We start from the raw sequence: 19,288 nt of genomic DNA on the forward strand, positions 1-19,288 counted from the left end.
TCATCCTAACATACCAAGCTGTCATTTGCAAATATCTGTATGTTTTCCACAGGAGCATTCAACAGCTTTGCTATCTTCCATCTGACACTCCCTATGATCTCATTGCTATGAGCCTGCAAAAATGAAGTGGAAGTTAGTTCATTCATGTTCTCAGTTCTAGGAAGTATTATTAGACAGAAACCAGTGACCCATAAGGGAAACTTTTCCACATTATCCTGCAAGCCCCATTTACTCAGCATAACCTTGACAAATGCATCTCTGGGTTATTTGTGGGGCATAGGAATTTGTTCATTTTTTTCTTCAAAAAATGAATCCTGGCCTCCCACAAGGTCTGAGGGACAGCGGACCGGTCCCCTGCTGAAAAAGTTTGCTGACCCCTGCTTTGCATCAACACCCAACTCCCTTTTTGCTGAGAATTTTCACACCTTAAATATGAGTATTTTAAAAGGCAATAAAATTGCAAGAGCATACCTCTACTGTAAAGGTATCTTTGGTAGATTCATACATAACATTAAGTGTTAAAAGATGTCCATGAAAGGAGGCACCGTGAGGTAGAATAGTACGTGGAACGGAGTAAAGGTCCTGTGGAAAGAAAGTGGTAAAAATGACCTTTGACACAAATGATCAAGGAACAATTTAAAATGTAAACTGGCGTAAGCTTATCAACCGAACATTTTTATCTGTGTTTTAGCTGTCACAATGATCTGTCCATTATACAGCAAAGACTTCCCCAACCAGGTATGCTCCAGATATTTTGGACATCATCATCGCTGCCCATGCTGGCTGAGACTCAGTGGCAGAACATCTGCTTTGTAGGCAGAAGGTCTCTGGATTAATTCCCAGAAGCTCCAGCTGGGGCTGGGAATGCTCCTGCTATGAGATCATGAAGAGCCACTGCCTGTCAGTGTAGAGGCCATGCAGCTCCAAGTCTATGCCTTTGCCACTGCACTGTTCATGGGTCTTGTCCCTCAGCGAGTTAGCTTGGTGCCGCATGGCCTGTGGGTGGAGAGGGTTGCGGTGGTCCAGAATGGAAATCATCTCTCCAGCCTGCTCCTAGGTCATTCAAAGGAGACCCAATTTCGGGTAAAGCTCAGTGTTCTCATTCACTTGGGTAGTAAGCCCATGATCAAGGAGCAGGATCTGATCACTGCATGCTACTGTTGTTGCAGTGGGCTGTTAAGGGGTTGTAGTAGTAGTTGTTATTATTAGGACTTCTTAGTCACCTTCCAAGGTATAAATTTCTTGCCAAAACTTGAGAGACTGGGGCTCCAGGACCAGTTCACTAGATCACTTGCCCTGCCACAGTTCAGCCAAATACAAAAATAGGTAAAGGTAAAGGGACCCCTGACCATTAGGTTCAGTCGTGGCCGACTCTGGGGTTGCGGTGCTCATCTCGCTTTATTGGCCGAGGGAGCCAATAAACAGCTTCTGGGTCATGTGGCCAGCATGACTAAGTCGCTTCTGGCGAACCAGAGCAGCGCACGGAAACGCCGTTTACCTTCCCACCGGAGCAGTACCGATTTATCTACTTGCACTTCTGACACGCTTTTGAACTGCTAGGTTGGCAGGAGCAGGGACCGAGCAATGGGAGCTCACCCCGTCGCGGGGATTCGAACCGCCGACCTCCTGATCGGCAAGTTCCAGGCTCTGTGGTTTAACCCACAGTGCCACCCAAAAATACAAAAATAGCTACTACTAATAAAACTGTAGCCTTTTCAATCCAGTTCTGCATTGGTTCTCATCCTCCTCACTCTCTGATGCAGCCCAAAGGTAATAGAAACTTGCTTGCTTAAACAATGAGTCTACAGTGGGATATGTGTGTTATTGGGTTGTTGTTTTTATTTTGATTATGTATTTTGTGGTTTTATATTTTGATTTTATTTTGTAAACCACCTTGAGATCTTTGGGTCTCAAAGGCAAATATTAAAAATGTAGTATAAACACTGACAACTGGGAAACACTGGCCTGCGAGTGCTCCAGTTGGAGAACAGCCTTTACCAAAGGTGTCATGGACTTTGAAGACACCCGAACTCAGGATGCAAGGGAGAAATGTGCTAAGAGGAAGGCACACTTGGCAAATCCACACTGTGATCAACTCCTGCCTGGGAACCAATGTCCCCACTGTGGAAGGACGTGTGGATCCAGAATTGGCCTCCACAGTCACTCACGGACTCATTGTTAAAACCGTGTTTATGGAAGACAATCTTACCTCAGCTATGAGTGATTGCCAAAGAAGAAGAAAATAGGGCGGTATATAAATTCAATAAATAAGAACAATAACAACAACAATAGGAGAACTTGAAGCCTAAACTTAGCATTGCACTTACTGGGCTACTCAAACTAAAGGGACATGGGTACCAAAATTTCTTTTTCTTACCTCTATAGTGATGACATAGCGTTCTGCCAACAGCAGCAGTCTCTCAATTATTACAAGCTTTGTTGACCTGGAGATTGCAATCAAAATAAATGGCAGACAGTTGGGTGAGACCTCAGTTGAGCTCCTTGAAAATACCTACCAGCCTGACAAAAGCCACCAACACTATGCCCTGTGGCCGCTATCTGACAGGTGGCCCAAACAAATTTCTCACTATCAAGGAGTATGCAGAAGCTGGAACTAAGTTTCAAGGTGGCAACAGTCAAGGAGTTAGATTTATTCACTCCTCCCCACCATCACCTCAGTAACATTTGATTTAAAAAAGAGGAAGTGTGATGTGATGTCTTCACACTGTTTTGCTGTACCTGCTCCACATTACACAATGAAGTGAAGCAGAGCCAGAGAAATTCCTGAACTGGGTCATAACATATTATGCATTCCAAGTAACAACAGGTTAGTGGTGAAGTACCGGTGGCAGTGGCAGCAAGGAGAAAAAAAATCATCCTTAACGCATACTTCCAACCCTAGTTTTGCCTAGCGAAAGAAAAGAATGGAGGAGTATAAGTAGTAAACTCAGTCCAGTTTTTCCTAAACTTTTGTTATTTGGGGCTGACATAATTAAAGATAAACCTGGCAACACACTTTATTATTTCACCTGAAAAAGGCTTAAAAAGTGAGGTACAACATACATTTTAAAGAAATGTTAGCGGGGAAGAAGGTGTGAGAGAAGAGCCAATAGCAAAACAGCACTGCAGATTATTGCAGTTTTTGATGCTATTTTATATCTCCAATTTGTCCTCCTTCCCCTCAGGGCCAGGGGGAATGTGGTCAGTGCTTTAGGGAAATAGCACCAGCTTCTGCACTTGGCTGTATTCCTGGGCCAATTCATCTTTCCATTTATTTAATTAATGTATTGATATCTCACACCTTTCCGTGGTAACCGTAAACTCAAGGCAGCTTACAAATAAAAATACAGATGAGACCAAACAGCAGCAGAAAAAGGGTCACAGAAGCCATATCAGCAACAGAAAACACTTAGATTTAAGAGTTTTACAGTGCTGTTGCTGGTAAACTGCAGCCTCACTGTAGACTTCTCCCAATTGCATAAATGACTACTATGCTGTTGTATATTCCCTGAGAAATACTACTAGTACCAACTTTGATCTTCTTTAAGCAGCTGTCCAAATCAATTTAATGGAAGTGCACAATATTTGTTCCATGATTACTACACTTGTTTAATACAGGAACAACACTTCTTTTTTGGAACTGGAACAGAGCACCACTTGATTTTCCAAAAGGTAAACTTAGGGTATATTGTATTGTGCTGTGTTATATTATTTTCCTTCTCATCACAGGCCAGCATAAGTTGAGCAAACCTTAAAAAAGTGTTTATTCAACACTTCTTTTTGTAACCAGAGACTTGCATCACCCTTCTGGCAACTACCTTCCGCAGTGAATCCTATTGCAATGTATTTAAAAACAAAAACAAAAAACCAGAAACATTCATTTGTGGGGACAAATACATTGAATAAACCTATCCTTTGTAAAGAGTTTATGTATGATGAAGCTGTGGGTGCCAGTTCTAATTTCGGTAGTTTCTTTGGCCCATATCCATTTCACACACAGACAAGAATACCTGGTTCAGATATAACATTCTAAAGTTTAGTGGATCAGGAATGTGAGATATGAGACTCCTCATTACTGAGGTTTCTTTTAACACAAGCAAGCTGGGCAAACTGTGGTTACAGCTAACCACATTATCATGGTTTAAAGAGGATTTCATACCATGGTTTTGTACATCTTAGCAAGGCATGGTTACGGAAAACTGAAGGAAGGTGTGAGCCTTCAGCACATTCCCAGTCCTCTAAATCACGGTTATCTAGAACAAACCAACATAGATCATACTTATCTATTCCTAAACCAAAACCTTACCTGTATGGAGACTGTACTGATGTTGCCACAGTAGGCATTGCAGTTGCTGTTAGCATTTTGGTAGCTCTTGTGACAGCATGTGTCAGTGTTGGACCACCAAGTGCTGAACTGGCTGCCTAGAATGAAAGGAACAACGTGCTATTTCTGGATTACAAGGAAGGCCACGTAATGGTGCGGCAACTTCTTCAGCACTGAGAACTTAAACTTTGCCTTTTATCTGCAAAGTAATTTCCTAGCGTCAAGGCATAACAGGCAGACATCTCTACAAACCTTCATTTTAATGATATTCAAAGAAAGGAGCACTGGCTACTCCCTGTGAATACTCTATCTAGTTAAGATGTTTGAGGGTTATACCCAAGGCAAGGAAACAGGTAAAAGATCTCTGACTCTAGGCTCCTGGCTCCAGTTCCAACCATGTAAAGAGAGAGAGGGTAAATATAATTCCAAAAAAAAGAATAATTCTACTTGGGTCAAAGGTGGGAGAAAGTTCAGTGTCCCGGGCAAAGACAGGAAAAGAACTGGAGTTGTCTAGGGTCACAAGTCTCCCATGCAGTTCCCTGCTGTCCCAGATAATTAGTGGATATAACCCAACATGGTGGCTGCTCTATTAACTCCAGTTGAGAAATGGGCTTTCTGTACAGTACGAGGTGGAATGCTGGAAATTATTTTACAATTATGTAAGAATAAAAAATACAACAGGACATATTTTTTTAAAAAAGATTGACACTTACTTCTAATCTTGTATAACAATCCGCAATGAATTTTTTATGGAGTGACACTGAATCCTGAAAAGAATGAAAAGTGTTAAACTATATTAAAAACATTAATTCACACACATGCAGAGAGGGCAAGAGTACATACAGAGAACTGCTACTATACACATATTACTGAATTTAAGCATGAGCACGGATAGGAGAAAGAGTGTTGGTAATACAAAAATGTACATGGTCCATGTCTCTATTCAGACAACCAAAACCATGGCTTGCCATTATGAATGAGCAGCGGTAAGCGCGCGCGCAAGCGCGCACACACACACACACACAATCTCTTCCCCTTCCCTCTTCCTTCCTGTGCAAAGAAGCATGCAGATGCAGAGAAAGAAGTTCAACTTTGAATCAGTGACAATTTAACTTCAATCAGTGACAGGTTAACTTCAACTTCGAATCAGTGACAAGCTAATTGTTTGTAGTTTCATAGAAATGCAGCAAACTATCAATTGTCAACAAGTGGAAGCTACTAATCTCTTTCCCCCATGCACGCAAAGGAAGAGGTGGGATTGCACATTTCAGGGGCAATACTGAGGCATTCTACATTTGTGGAAGAGTGAGGACAGGGACACAACCTCTGACTCCCCAGCCTTGTCACCCTCCTTGAGCTGGAGAAATAACTTCTTTTGCAGCAGAGAGCCTGCTCTACTCATCTTGGCAACCTGTGAGATTTAGAATCCTTGAAAATCACATGAGGAACCCACATAAATAGAGCAGGCTCTCCACTGCAGAAGCAGCTATCCCTCCAAGTCATGGAGAGCAATGAGGATGGGGTGCCCACATGGAGCTACCAGGTTAGTCTTCACTGCCTACTCTCACGTGTTCTTTAAACAAAGATGCTGAACGCTGGGTTAGGATCATCTGAAGGCAGCCTACATCTCCTCTTCTGGAACAAGTACAGCAACCAAACAATTCAGAGTTGTTACCTTCTTTAGTCTTGGATTTAGATTGATGTAACTATAGTTTATTATTAGCTGAATAGCTTCATTCGCTATTTCTTCATCAGGTGACTCCATTGCGATCTTCCAAATAAAATCCATTCCTATTAATTCCAGTTTTTCTACATGCTAGACAAAATAAAAGAGAGAGAGACTAAGGTTGTTAGCACCCAGATCAGAGTACACTATTGAAATATTTCACATGTTGCAGAGCTTTATCCTATCACAAACTGAATATACTATTATTAATTACAAGTAATAGTAATATAAGGACAAATAAGGACTCCTCTAATTATGTTGGTTAGTCCTAGAAAAAGCCCCTCCCTCCCAAGCACGTAAAAGCAAAGAATTTAACTGTACTCATGGATTGTTTCATATGAGTAAGTTAAAGAAAAGTGATCTGAGCCCTAAAGCTAATCTTAATTTAGGACAAATTAATGTACTATAGTAGGGCTGTCATATTTCAAAAAGTAAAAACCAGGGCACCCCAAAACTGTTGAGATTATTTAAAGGAACCCCCAAAATTGTTGAGCTTTTGTTAGGGGAAAAAACACGATTTTTAAAAATTGACTTGCCTAAGATCCAGGACAAAGTGCTGCCTTTCAGAATTTCCCCTGGATGTCAATTCCGCCTTTGAAATCCCAGTAATGTCAGGGAAAATCCGTAACTATAGCTTTGAAGAGCCACATTCTAGCTGCCACTTCCCAATGGTCACTATTTTATAGCGCACACTATTTTCCAAATAAACTTGCCAGCTGTGACCTATGAACTGCACTGGAACAAGTTTATAGAAAGCTGCTTACCAGCTGAGTTCCTTGACGTTTCAATCGATGATCACAGAGGTTCACATTTTCAAAAAAGGTCTTAAACAAACCAAAACCTGTTTTTAAAAATTAACATTTTAAGGGAATTCTGCTATTTTCATTTAAACAAACACAGAAACATTACTCATGCAAAATAAAAGCTTTAAAGTCTAACTTCATTAGTCTCTGAAGCTGTTTGCAATCTTCAGCCATTATCAAGCCCCCCAAATTATATTCTAAGATATCTGACTATTATACAGAAGGCTGATAAAACAAAAATACTTACATACCATTCATAGTGATTTCATAAGACTCCAACTTAAGAATTTTTTCTTTAAAAAGCTGCTGCTGCACATCACTCTCGAGATCGTGCTGCCCCTTTGTAAACCATTCAAAGCACATCTGTGAAAAGAGTTTACACTATGGTTCACATTCTGTTTTTAAATGATATATTTTGCATTGCTCTAAAATATCCGACATACTATGGTTTACTCCACGCACCAGAATTTGTTTGAGGATTGCTAACAATTTAAGAAAACTCTAGTATCCGTATGATTGAGAATGAACAGCAATTTTTGTCTACTCCTGATAGCCCCTCAAACATTCCTAACAGCACTTGATTTTTCTACAGATTTGTGAAACGATTTTGTTTTCCTAGTGTGTTTTGATTTTAGCCCCGATCATCTTTAGGATACATTGTTTCCAAGTAAAATTAGTGCTACATTTATTCCAAGGACATTCAACAGCAGCATCTCACCTCTCGATCTAGTTCACAAACATCTTGGCCTGTCACAAGGCATTCCCAGATTTCCCGAGCACGATTCCATCCTAAGTAAAGCGTAGCCTCTTGGAGAAAAAATGCCAGAAATTTGAGATGTGCCTCCAGGTACTGAAAAGGAAGCAAACACAAACTGCAATTAACATTTCAGAACAGACCTTTATGAAACGTTTTGCAAATTTGAGGTTTGAGAGATTCAAGCTCACTGCCTCAGTAAAGAGACAAATTGCTTCTATACAGGGCTAGCCCCAAATGATCTGGTTTGAACGTCACAAGTTTGCTTACCTCCCGATACGTGTATCGGCAATCCACTAAGGTTGCTCCTGACAGGCCCCCAGGACCTGCCACGGATGCGGCCAATCGGTGGCATGCTATTAAGCTGCTTGTCACCAGCTTCACTATTTCAAAGTTTTTCTTCAGATCCTGAATAATGCTCTTGGCAGAAGTATTGGAAAAGATGTGTTAAGCAGAGCATTACAACATGTGCAATTAGACTTTCAAGGCTCGAATACAAGTTTCCCTCGCTGCACCCCCCTGGCCATCTATTCAATCAGGGCCTCAAAAGTCTCATAATTTCTATCCTCATTCACCACAGTTTCCAGTCATGACACTAGTCGTGCAGAAAGAAGTACTAAGCACTTCAAATATATACTTCAGTTAGCACAGCACAAAATCGTGCACTTTCGTTTCCAAAGCCAAATCTGATCTTACTATGAATACTTAGCATTAAGAATGACACTAATATGACATGGCATTGTGACAGTGATTGCTTTGCTCAAAGAGGAAGTCTAAGTCTGATTTCTATGTAGCAGACCTAGGGCTTGATGGTTGTTTTTCACATCAGTTTCCTACACAACAGGTGCCATGTTAAAGGGAGAAAGTTAAGAAGAGGGGGGCTAAATACAAAGACAATTCTGGATTCAAGGATGAGACTTTAGGCCCACAGTGTCAGCCAATACATTTCCTCTACTTAGTAGAATTTAATCAAGAATTACACAAGTAAAGTTTAATAAGGTTAAAAGGATAAAATACTGGGTAACCTTACAAATATAAAGTATTGATGCAGAGCTGAAAAACCCTAATTAAATCATAATTATCTGGATCAACAAAATAAGTAAGGCTAGGGTCTGATACAAGCTTTCTAAAGGATAGCTTTTTAAAAAAGTGTTAAGAGGAGAGGGGGATACAAAGATAAAATGGGAAATAATGGAAGATCCTGCTGATGGAGGGTGGGGTCTGAGGAAAAGCAGCTCAATATAAGACAGCCTTTATTGCGAAAAAAAAAGGAGAGCCAGAAGAACATCTTTAATCAGAACTAATCTGACCACGCCAGAGTTTACAACATGGTATGTGAACTTGTGAGTTACACCAGACCAGATATTCGGACACAATCTGAATAGTGGGAAATAGCTATTTCTGGGAGATCCTACTGCTGACAGCTCTTAAGACCACCCAAAGAAACACATTCCCCCCCCCCTCTTTCACACATTCCCCCCTTCTTTAAAATCTAGCTTGAGAGAGTGAGTTGCATGCTGTATTGAGTACATAATAGTGTTTTCTCAATTAACAGAGCCTAAAATTACAACAATTTGTATGCTAGGGCCTGCAAAAAAAATTGAGGTTAAAAAGTGGTCCTCAAATTTGTAAAGGCTGGGAACCACTGATCTATACACTGAAATAACAAACAAACATTTTCAGGTCCCAAGTACCCAAACCCTCAGTATTCAATGTTGTCTCTGAACGCATCCCATTTTTTAGATTCATTCCCTCCTGATATTTTCCCCTCCTGATCATATCAATCCACACAAGACACAATTTTGTCTCAAAAATTATCTTACCTTATCTTGCTTTTGGTAGGTCTGCTTAATAAATGAGCGTGTGATTTCATGGAGCTGACGTAAAGCTGGTACCACCCACACAAACTGAGGATTATTATGTTGGGATGACTATTAGGAGAAGGTACAGTAATAGATATGCTTAGTAACAATGACTGCATAAACATTCCAAGTTCTATTCCCCATTCTAGATTACTTTTGTAGTCTGTACTATAGCTATTCCTCAGTTCCACAAAATCCAGTATTTAGTTCTCTATGTAATATATATAGATTACATTGTGAAGGACACGTGGATCTATTTGCAAATTTCATTCTTGCAGCTTCCCCACAGCAAACAGTCACTCCTTTTGGCAGAAACAAAGGCAAGATACTGGCTATGACTTTCACAAGAAGCAAACTGATACACACTCTCTCCCTTTTCAAGGAGTCCTGTGAAACTTGAGAACTAATGAATGTGCCAAGCTTTGGGGGCGGGGCAACTAACCCTCTTGATGTCTTCTATGCATTTGATGATGTAGCTTCTTTTTATTGCCTCCTTCACTGCATATGCATCACTAAGGATTGTCAAATGCTCCTCCAAGGCTTGTTGAATCAAACTGCTGGGCAATGTTGGAAGATGAGCCAACTCCCAGAGAACCTCAAGAACCTACAAGGATATACACACACAGATAAATATCAACATTCATTACAGAAGTTAGCCTCCATGTTAACTTTTATAAGTGGAATTTATTACTCATGCCTTTCCAGTGGTTGTCTCTACACGTGCTTCCCGACCAATACGTCCTATCAAGCTTAGCAGCTTCTGTCTCACTCTATCACTCTCAGATTCCCAACTCTACAAAAGGGGAGGGAAGGGGGGGAATGAATAAAGACAAAACAAAAAACAAAAAACAATTTGAGTTTCAACTGGGCCAAGCTTTGGTTATCCATATTATGATCTTTAGATCCAAACAGTCTTCAAAATATATATTTCAGTTTCTTGCTGTAGTTGCCTCACCTTCTGAATAAGGACAAAGAGATGATTGAGCTGGTCTGAGCTGAACTTGACAGCAGCTGCTGCAATAATGGTGTGGATGTTCTCTATTACAGTTGACGGCTGTCCTGACTTGAAGGAGGAGAGAAAAACAACAGTTAAAGAGACAGCTATGAAAAAAGGTGAACTTGAAAAAATGATCATAGATGTATATTAAACAGAAAATCTGGAATCTTAGGCATTCTCACCCACTGAAAACATAGATGTTTCTGATTAAACATGCTTAGGTTCACACTGCGTATTATCAAGCAAGAATGAGGAAGACTGTAGCCCCATCTTAGAGACTGCAAGAAATACCACACTGACAACTTTGTGGTTTTATGTTCAGGTTCTGGACACAACAAAGGAAGTATTTGTATTCTGTGAAAGGTTTTATACAAAGTGTGAAGGGCAGATACCGTTTGCTAGGTGTGTCATTGAGTAAACTGATTACTAATTCAGAAGCACTTTCTGTTTCAGGCTCTGGGTATTCTGGAGGCTAATGGAACCAGTAGAAATGCAGGCATTGTGTAACTACTACATAATTAAATAAAGATGAATCATTCATTCATCTCTAAGAAAAGATGGTGCTTTTGAGTACCTTGGAAGGTAAAATTTCAGAAATAAATGCTCAAGCCATGTCAGAAAGGACTCACAATCCTTCAGGAAAAAGAAGTTGCTGACATAGGTGCTAACAACCCTTATATGAATGCAGATTAGCACAGTATTTGAAATTAACATTCTAAAGGTAATGCAAATATGAAGACTGTATGGAATACTGAGCTGCTAATTTATCAACCAAACTATTGGTGCTACATATTGCAACAAGAAATATACTTGTGAATGGGCAGTGTGCAAATGTTATTTGTTCTCATATACAACTGAAGTTAACGTATGGCCAAAATCTAAAGAAATGAAGTCACCTTAAAATATTGTAGCAGTAGTTTTAGTTATAAGTATCCTATGTAATGTTGAGAGACTGAAAACACATTGAACCACAGAAGTCATCCATTTAGAATACTGGAAATTGTGTGCTTAAAAGCAGTGGACTTCACAACTTTCTACATCAACTCAACCTGCATCCCTGCTATGCTGTGGCATTGATTTGCAACTCACCTTAGTCAGTCACAACGCACCCATGTCCTAGAGTACTGGAAAGGGATAGACTACAAAGATATTCTATAATGTGTGATATTCAGAGACACACAGAGCCTTAAGATCTCTTTTTTTAGAACATGTCACAGGTTTGTCAGCAGAATGAGTGTGCTCAAAATAAATGATGAAGTACGTCACATTGTTGCAACAATGCCAGAAATAAAGAGCTTTGTCACCATTTTAGACTACTGCATATTTATAAGCTTAATGCTGTGTGTATATTCTAAAGACGCCCATATCTACTTATAAAGTAAATTGGAGTGGTGATCCTTGTGCTCATTACATTTCTGCACTCCAGAAATTTTCCAGCACAAATTTTCATGCAGAATTTTTCCATTAAATTTATGAATAACCATAAATTGAGGTATAGAGCAGGCCATAGTTTTTTAACATATTCAGCGCACAGGAAGATTTGACATAGTTGCTTCATATAAGAGTACTAAAATTAATCAGTGAGGAGGCAGGGAAGGGAGAGAACATGCAGCCTTTAACACTTTTGTGAAATTTGAATGAACATCATTTCTGCAAAAAAGAAAAGTGATAGAAGTGCCCTTGAAGATAAATGAATTACTAGAGCTCTGTTTATCAAAGTGCAATAACTAAGTTACTGTATTTTTCGCCCCATAGGATGCACCGGCCCATAGGACGCACCAAGTTTTTTGGGGGGGAAATAAAGGAAAAAAAATTTATTTTCCCCCCAGGCGCTTGGGGTGCCGGGAGCGGGGAGAAGCGCTCTTCTCCCCGCCGCCCGCCTTCAGACCAGGTCTGGGGACAGCGGGAAGACGCGCTGCGCCTCCCAGCTGTCCCCGGAGTTTGCGGTTTTTTTTGGGGGGGGGAATGAATAAAAATATTTATTCCCCTTCCCCCAGCTGCGGCTGCCGCCCCAAGCCTTGCGCACACCTGCCCGAAGCACGGGGCACCCTCCGGAGGGCTCCACGTGCTTCAGGCTGCCGCCCCAAGCCTCGCGCGCCCAGCAGGACCTCCCACTGGGCGGCAGGCTGCTGCCCCAAGCCTCGCGCGCTCGGCAGTACCTCCCGCCGGGCGCGCAAGGCTTGTGGACACTCGCCGGGGCTGCAGGCTGCTGCCCGCAAGCCTTGTGAGCCCACGGGAACTCCCGCCGGGCTTGCAAGGCTTGCGGATAGCTTCCTGAAGCCTGGAGAGCGAGAGGGGTTGGTGCGCACCGATGCCTCTCGCTTTCCAGGCTTCAGCGAAAGCCTGCATTTGCCCCATAGGACGCACACACATTTCCCCTTCATTTTTGGAGGGGGAAAGGTGCGTCCTATGGGGCGAAAAATACGGTAAGTAACCAAATAATGTAATGGTGTGTGGGAGGATGGATGGACTGAATAAAATGTACAGATATGCAAAGGCATGTAGGTGTCAAAGAAATTTAGCAAAGCAATTAAAAAAAACTAGCAGTTCTAAACTAGGACAAAAAATAATAATCATACATCTCTCAATGTTTTCTCTTTCACACAGAATTTGAAGAGAGATACAACTAGAAACAAAAGAGATGAAACTAGAAGCGTAAAATTCTATCTTAGTTTAATTTTTTCCAAGGCCTCAGCAAATGTGATCACCATACTGTTTGCTTTCTTGCTCATATAGCATCAGAGTGTGGTTGTCACACATCTTCTTGGAAACTTGCGTAAGGCAGATTACTGGTCAGCAGGACATGAACAAGGTATGTCTTATGAGGTTTGGGAAAGTCACAACACAAGATAAAGATGTCAGGACTTAATATGGTGATAGGAAAGTACGGAGAAGCATGCATTGAAACAAACTCTGCTCTCTGCTTGTGGCATATTTATGTGATTGCAAATAACATAACATAAAATAAAATAAAATAAAAAATGATTCACTGAGGTGAAACTTCCCTTGGGCAAGTTGTTTAACAAGATGACCTACTGGACTCCTTCCAATCCTAGGATTGATGCATCTATTTAGCATCCACATGAGCCTCCTGCCATGAGTCCTAATTCTGTAGAATAACACATACTCCATCTCCATGGATAGCTATCGTATGATCAGTCACACTATTATTATCTGCTAAATTTGGATAGGTTTGAGATCTTTATACATGCACCTGAAAAAGACATTCCACAAATGCTGTCAAAAGAATTTCAAACTCTGAGTCATACTGCTGCACATCCTCACCTGTATTCTCCATATTTTTGTCAGCTCATCTAATGATAACTTGCTGCCCAGGAGTTCAATAATTCCTTTTATACGATCACAATATTGTGCTTGGTCTATGTTACCTAGTGAAAGAAACAGGACAGTGAGCCTAACCAGAAGGAATGCCTTAATTAAGTCTTTGATATGGTAATAACAAAATATATACTCCTTCAAAACAACTAAGAAGAGGTTCAGTAACGTGAAGATCTGTTTTCTAACAACCCTCTCCATCGCATTCACTACACAACTAAGGCCCTTAATATTTTTAAAAATGCCCTTTCTTCCCCAATGGATTGGTGCTGGTAGCACTCAATATACTTCTAAAAATACCAGAGAATTTGAAAGACTCATTAAAATATGAACTTTTACCAGGAATATCTACACCAAAATATTCAGATACATGAATGGTTCAGACAAAGTGCTGTGTTTTAGCATTACGAGTCTTAGCTCATATACTTTATTCTCGTACTCTGGTGTGGCTGCAAAAAGTACACAATTTTAGCATCCATCAGTTTTTTTAATCATCCAAAGCCAAACAACACTTCATCTTAACAATGGTTAATTGAAACAAGCCAAGTTTCTAAACTATGGTTTGTGTCAATCGACCACTGTTAAGATAAACCACAGTTTGCCTGGGTTTGGACAACATTCTGAATTTATTTTAATCATGTAAGTAGAAGCTTCACATCATTTCCTTGCAGCCAACCTGGAGGAAGAGGAGTGAGGCAGCATGCAAGTACAAGGCTCACTTTCATTAACACCAAACATAGTTTAGCACACCTTCTGACTGCAACCACAATATCAACTTTCTTTCTGTTCAGAAATGCAGCAGGATATTAAAAACTTACCTTCTAATGCAATTGAAAGAACAGAGTTTTCTACTAGCCAGTTTAATAACCGATCTGTATCTATTGCGTTCTTTACTGATTTGGATACAGTGCTGTCTTCAATAAGTTTTGTTACCTAAAAATTAACACAGTGTCACTCAGAGGATTTGTAACAACTAGATATATCAATAGCCAAAGTGTGTAGGAAATAAAATAAATAAACTTGAAAGTTAGTTGCTGTATGTATGGGTGGTTCTTGGGAAGGCTGTAAATATGTGTCTTCACTGTGAAGGTTTGCAAGGCCTGAAACACTAAATACTTGAAGATCCAGGGAATAAGCAAAACTATATTCTATTTTTCATTACTGCACTGAGCAGTGCCCAGCTCTGTAAAATCATTAATATTTCAATGGCCTCATGAAAAGTTTATTAGGCCTTTTAAATGCACACCAACACCATATATTTGCCACTTATTCCATAAGTGAACTTCAAATGGATTTATAGCCAAGGATAGAATCTAAGAATCTTTTGATTCCTCCTATGCCTCTGAATTTTCTCTTTGAAAGCTTTATGATCCAAATCAGCAATGGTTATCATTAAGTTGCTCTGGTTAATATGAGCTAGAGAACTAGCCTTTAACTACTGGATCAGGACCCATTCATGGGCTGCAGCCTGATCCATGGTGGCTCGCAAGAGGAGCACCACCACCATGCACGTATATGGTAAAAGATCAATAAAATGGTTGCCAAATGAGTGTTTGGGATAAAAGTGTGTCCTAGATCTGCGAAAGTTGTAAATACCCGATTGTGAATGTCAATCTAATCAGTTGAAGATTTTAGCATAGCAAACTTACTTCTTTGAGAGAGTTCATTTTTGCACTGAAGTGTGGTGATTTCAGCATACGCAACAGGATATCTAAGCGCAGGTCATCTACTACTGTTACCAAGTCAGGTTGGAATCGCATGCAAAGGAGCTTGATGGCAGACAAGAGTTCAGGGATACTGACCAGCCTCTGCAAAACATAAGAATTATGAGTGCTTTTTAGAGATCTCAGTGATGAATTCAAGTGGCAAGGAAGATACCACCTAAGTTCAGGCAGCCTTTAAAACTGTATGTGTAGGGCTGCCATATTTCAAAAGGTGAAAATCCGGACACAAAAGTTGTTGAGCATTTTTCTGGCAAAAGTTATTAAGCTTTTTTTAGTTTTGTTTGTCTATAAAACAAGCTTTGAAAAAGCAATAGCTATACAAGATTTGAACCTCCTATAACAAAGAGTGCTGATTTGCATCTATTGTGGATGTAGACCAGACATAGGCAAACTTGGCCCTCCAGATGTTTTCGGACTACAACTCTGATCATCCCTAACTAACAGGACCAGTGGTCAGGGATGATGGGAGTTGTAGCCCAAAACATCTGGAGGGCCGAGTTTGCCTATGCCTGATGTAGACTGCTACATGGAAGCAACCATTCTAGCAGGGCCACTCCACCAGCTCCACTAAAAGACTTGCTTTATCGGGATCTTCCTGTCCCTGAACAATTCTATTCCATGCTGTCATTATAGAAATTACTATTTATTTGCTTTTTAAATGGGTATCCTGAGTTTCCTCTTCCTTCCCAAGCCCTTCTTTCTTGTGCATCATGTGTTTTAGACTGTAAGTCTGTAGGCAGGCACTTTCCTGTATTAACTGACTGCATGTAAGTAACCCAGCTGAAGAGCTGGGTAAACATGTTCTAAATAAATCATAAATATAGAACAAATTACTTTATAAAGGAAAGTGTGTACTAAGAACACTGCAGCTGACAGCATTAATGACTAAATCTTCTAATGCTGATTATTTGTCAAGTGTCATTACAAGTGTTTCACCAAGCATTAGTTAAGTACACACATGCTTTTAAGCATGGGAGCAGCAGCATTAGCTAATGGAACATCAGTTTTACACTTTCAAATTGCAGTTCAAGTTGTAGGTCATATCTGAAAAATCAGGTTTTACCTTGTCTTTCAGGTCCTTCTCTTCAACATTCTGTACATATTTAATCATATTATGAATTACTGGATCCAGCATGGGCTGTAAAACAAGAAATAGGCATTTTGTATGTTAAAAAGAAATGTATCTCCCCGCTCCAAGGGCTTCCTTGAAATGGAAAACTTTTATTCCTGCACCCTTCGGAAGATCAGGGAAGTTTCCCCAAGTGGGATTTAATGTGGTGCAGAAAACAAAAATTGCAACCACTCTCCCCTGAGCAAAAGTATATTCCACTCATGCTCAGAACATAAGCCTTATGCTAGTGTTCCATTATTTGACACAAACTAGGTACAATTAAAATAGATGTAAGCCAATTTGATGTGAGTATATGTGAAGTAAGGAAGCAAACAAATTAATTATAAAGTGTTGTATCCACTGCTTGCCTGAGTGGAAACTGCTCACTCAACCAATCTTTTCACCCCCGCCCCTGTAGACCCCTGAACAACATCTCTGGAGGGCTTTCCTATGGGCTGTATCATAGGCAGCTCTCCCTAAAATGGGCAAAGGAAGCAAGGTTTTTAGCGCCCAATTTCAGACAACACCCCCCTTACAGGTAAACAGCCCACGTTGTTCAATGAAGTCCTCCAGAAAGGCTTTTAAAGTGTTTGTAGGGAGGAGAAAGATCAGTTGTACAAACAACCTTCACATGTGACTGTTAGATACTTCCCAATGTAAAAATAAATACAAATCTATACTGGGGTGGGCAAATGTTAGATTAGGACCTACTGATTGATCTCTGGGTGGGTTAAAGTAGAACAAGGATTTCCAACTCCCAATTGTTTAATAATGGCAGCAAAATGACCCCCCCCATTCAACTGCTGGAGGAGTGGATTTTTATGTGGAAGGACTTCAAACTCAGTTCTGTCACTAAAAACAAATTCCAGGGTTCAGAATTATTTAATTCTAAGTGTACAAATTGGATCTCACAGTCCGCCCACCTCCAATCTGTCCTATAAAGGTATCTCACAGATTATCTAGTTATGCCAAACTGACTGTTGTTTTTAACAATAATAGCATCAATGTTAATGTGAGCATCACTTGGTGTTATTATATTATTACAATATTATGAGTTTCAAAACAAGTATTTTGCAGATTCATTACCTGAAAAACAAACATAAGGCATAGGGCAATGAACCACACTTGTTTCACTTTTTTTAAAAAAGCTCAGAGCAAGTTACTAATTGTACATAATTTTAAAGAGAAAGTCACCTGTACTACCGAAGAATTGAGATACTCTGCGCAAACCCCCAAAGGCTGAACTAAAGAAGATACTGCCTAGAAGAAAGAGAAAGCATTTAAGAACATACACAGAACAGACCCGAGGCAAATACCACAAGAAGGGACCAAACTGGTCCCTAGCATATGAGACTAAGACAAGAGAATGGTATTTGATAAAACAGACAGATGAACATGGCTAGTATAGTTTTGCTTGACGACAGCAGCAGCAAATACAGCCTAAAGGTAATGCAATGAAGCACACCAATTCACACTATAGTTTTAGAAGTTGTGTTTGCTTCACCCAGCACATCTTGAGACTAAAATATTACTTCAGTTCCACAACAGCAGAAAATTCATAAGTATTGAACAAGAGCCATCTACTGTGAAAGATTCATAAAACAAAGGGAAATGATCTGGATTTTAACTTACCCCAAGTTCAATATCTTCTGAATGAAGCTTAGACTGAATTGCAGAAAATCCACCTAATTCTGCAAACTAAATAAGTATACAAACAACATCGTCAAAGACATGAACTATATAAATAAAAGTAGTGTGATAGGTCTCAGAAACAGGCATGAATAGATGAGCATTTCCTACAGTTGTCCACCACAGGAAAGTGTATCAGTAAGGTATGCTGAGTCTAAGGATTTTACTATTTCAGTAATGGAGGTAAAGGTACAACAATTCTCATAGGAGGATAGGAAAACTACTAGTGCAGTTCTCTCTGTCAAAGACTCATATTTTTCTGAAGTTCACCTAGAACACTCAGTTCAATGGCATTTCACAGGTAAATTGATGACAAATCCCTTTAAGAGGTAAAACTATTTTTCCATATGCATCATACATTTCTTCTTACTCTATTACAGCTCCAGATAAATGATGAAAACTGACACATGAACATTTTGCAAGAAAAATGCTGCATACATACACATGTGTGCACACACATACAAAATGAGCCTTGGAAGCCTCTCCACAGAACTCTAGCCTCTCCCTCATATTTGGTGCTAAAAATACTCATCCTGCTGACAAAAACATTCACCTCTCCCATTGTACAAGTGATATCCGCTCTTCATTTCCCTTCAAATACTTCCCATTCCCTTCAGTTACCACTATAAACTCATCCACTGGATATCATTTAAAAATACATGCCTATATATGATCCTCATTCTTCCAGTGCTAACATCCTTCACTGACGGAAGTCCTCTTGATTTAAATTACAACCCATTCATTCTCTTTTGTGATCTCCCTGAATATAGACATGGTGCTAACTCTTCCACTTCAGATCCTTCCTCAAATGTATCCTATTTCCCCCGTATGTCTTTTGACCAACACTTTCACTCTTATTTCCAACTTAATCTCAGCTTAAATATTTTTAACTGTATTGCTTCACAGTCATTCTTCTCATCCTCTTTTCGTCCCCCACCCCACCCCAGGAACTGGTTTTATTT

The 19,288-nt window shown here is 40.0% G+C and overlaps 1 protein-coding gene across 2 annotated transcripts in view; it reads right to left on the bottom strand.

The window, feature by feature from the left end:
• USP24 (ubiquitin specific peptidase 24) overlaps window positions 1-19,288 on the bottom strand; it is a 75,426-nt gene that overhangs the window by 34,095 nt on the left and 22,043 nt on the right. For both annotated transcript variants that reach the window (XM_079982067.1, XM_079982068.1), the window contains exons 7-26: window positions 18,270-18,335; window positions 17,832-17,897; window positions 16,590-16,664; window positions 15,452-15,610; window positions 14,621-14,735; window positions 13,752-13,855; window positions 10,425-10,532; window positions 10,167-10,262; window positions 9,912-10,073; window positions 9,431-9,538; window positions 7,878-8,027; window positions 7,572-7,703; window positions 7,105-7,216; window positions 6,815-6,891; window positions 6,000-6,140; window positions 5,038-5,091; window positions 4,307-4,422; window positions 2,378-2,444; window positions 472-582; window positions 15-113 (exon numbers count right to left, since the gene is read on the bottom strand). In XM_079982067.1, coding sequence (XP_079838193.1) covers window positions 15-113; window positions 472-582; window positions 2,378-2,444; window positions 4,307-4,422; window positions 5,038-5,091; window positions 6,000-6,140; window positions 6,815-6,891; window positions 7,105-7,216; window positions 7,572-7,703; window positions 7,878-8,027; window positions 9,431-9,538; window positions 9,912-10,073; window positions 10,167-10,262; window positions 10,425-10,532; window positions 13,752-13,855; window positions 14,621-14,735; window positions 15,452-15,610; window positions 16,590-16,664; window positions 17,832-17,897; window positions 18,270-18,335 — 2,118 coding nt within the window. The remainder of the gene's footprint in view (window positions 1-14; window positions 114-471; window positions 583-2,377; window positions 2,445-4,306; window positions 4,423-5,037; window positions 5,092-5,999; window positions 6,141-6,814; window positions 6,892-7,104; window positions 7,217-7,571; window positions 7,704-7,877; window positions 8,028-9,430; window positions 9,539-9,911; window positions 10,074-10,166; window positions 10,263-10,424; window positions 10,533-13,751; window positions 13,856-14,620; window positions 14,736-15,451; window positions 15,611-16,589; window positions 16,665-17,831; window positions 17,898-18,269; window positions 18,336-19,288) is intronic.

This window comes from Podarcis cretensis (genome assembly GCF_951804945.1).
Source record: "Podarcis cretensis genome assembly, chromosome: 6".
Classification (NCBI taxonomy): domain Eukaryota; kingdom Metazoa; phylum Chordata; class Lepidosauria; order Squamata; family Lacertidae; genus Podarcis; species Podarcis cretensis.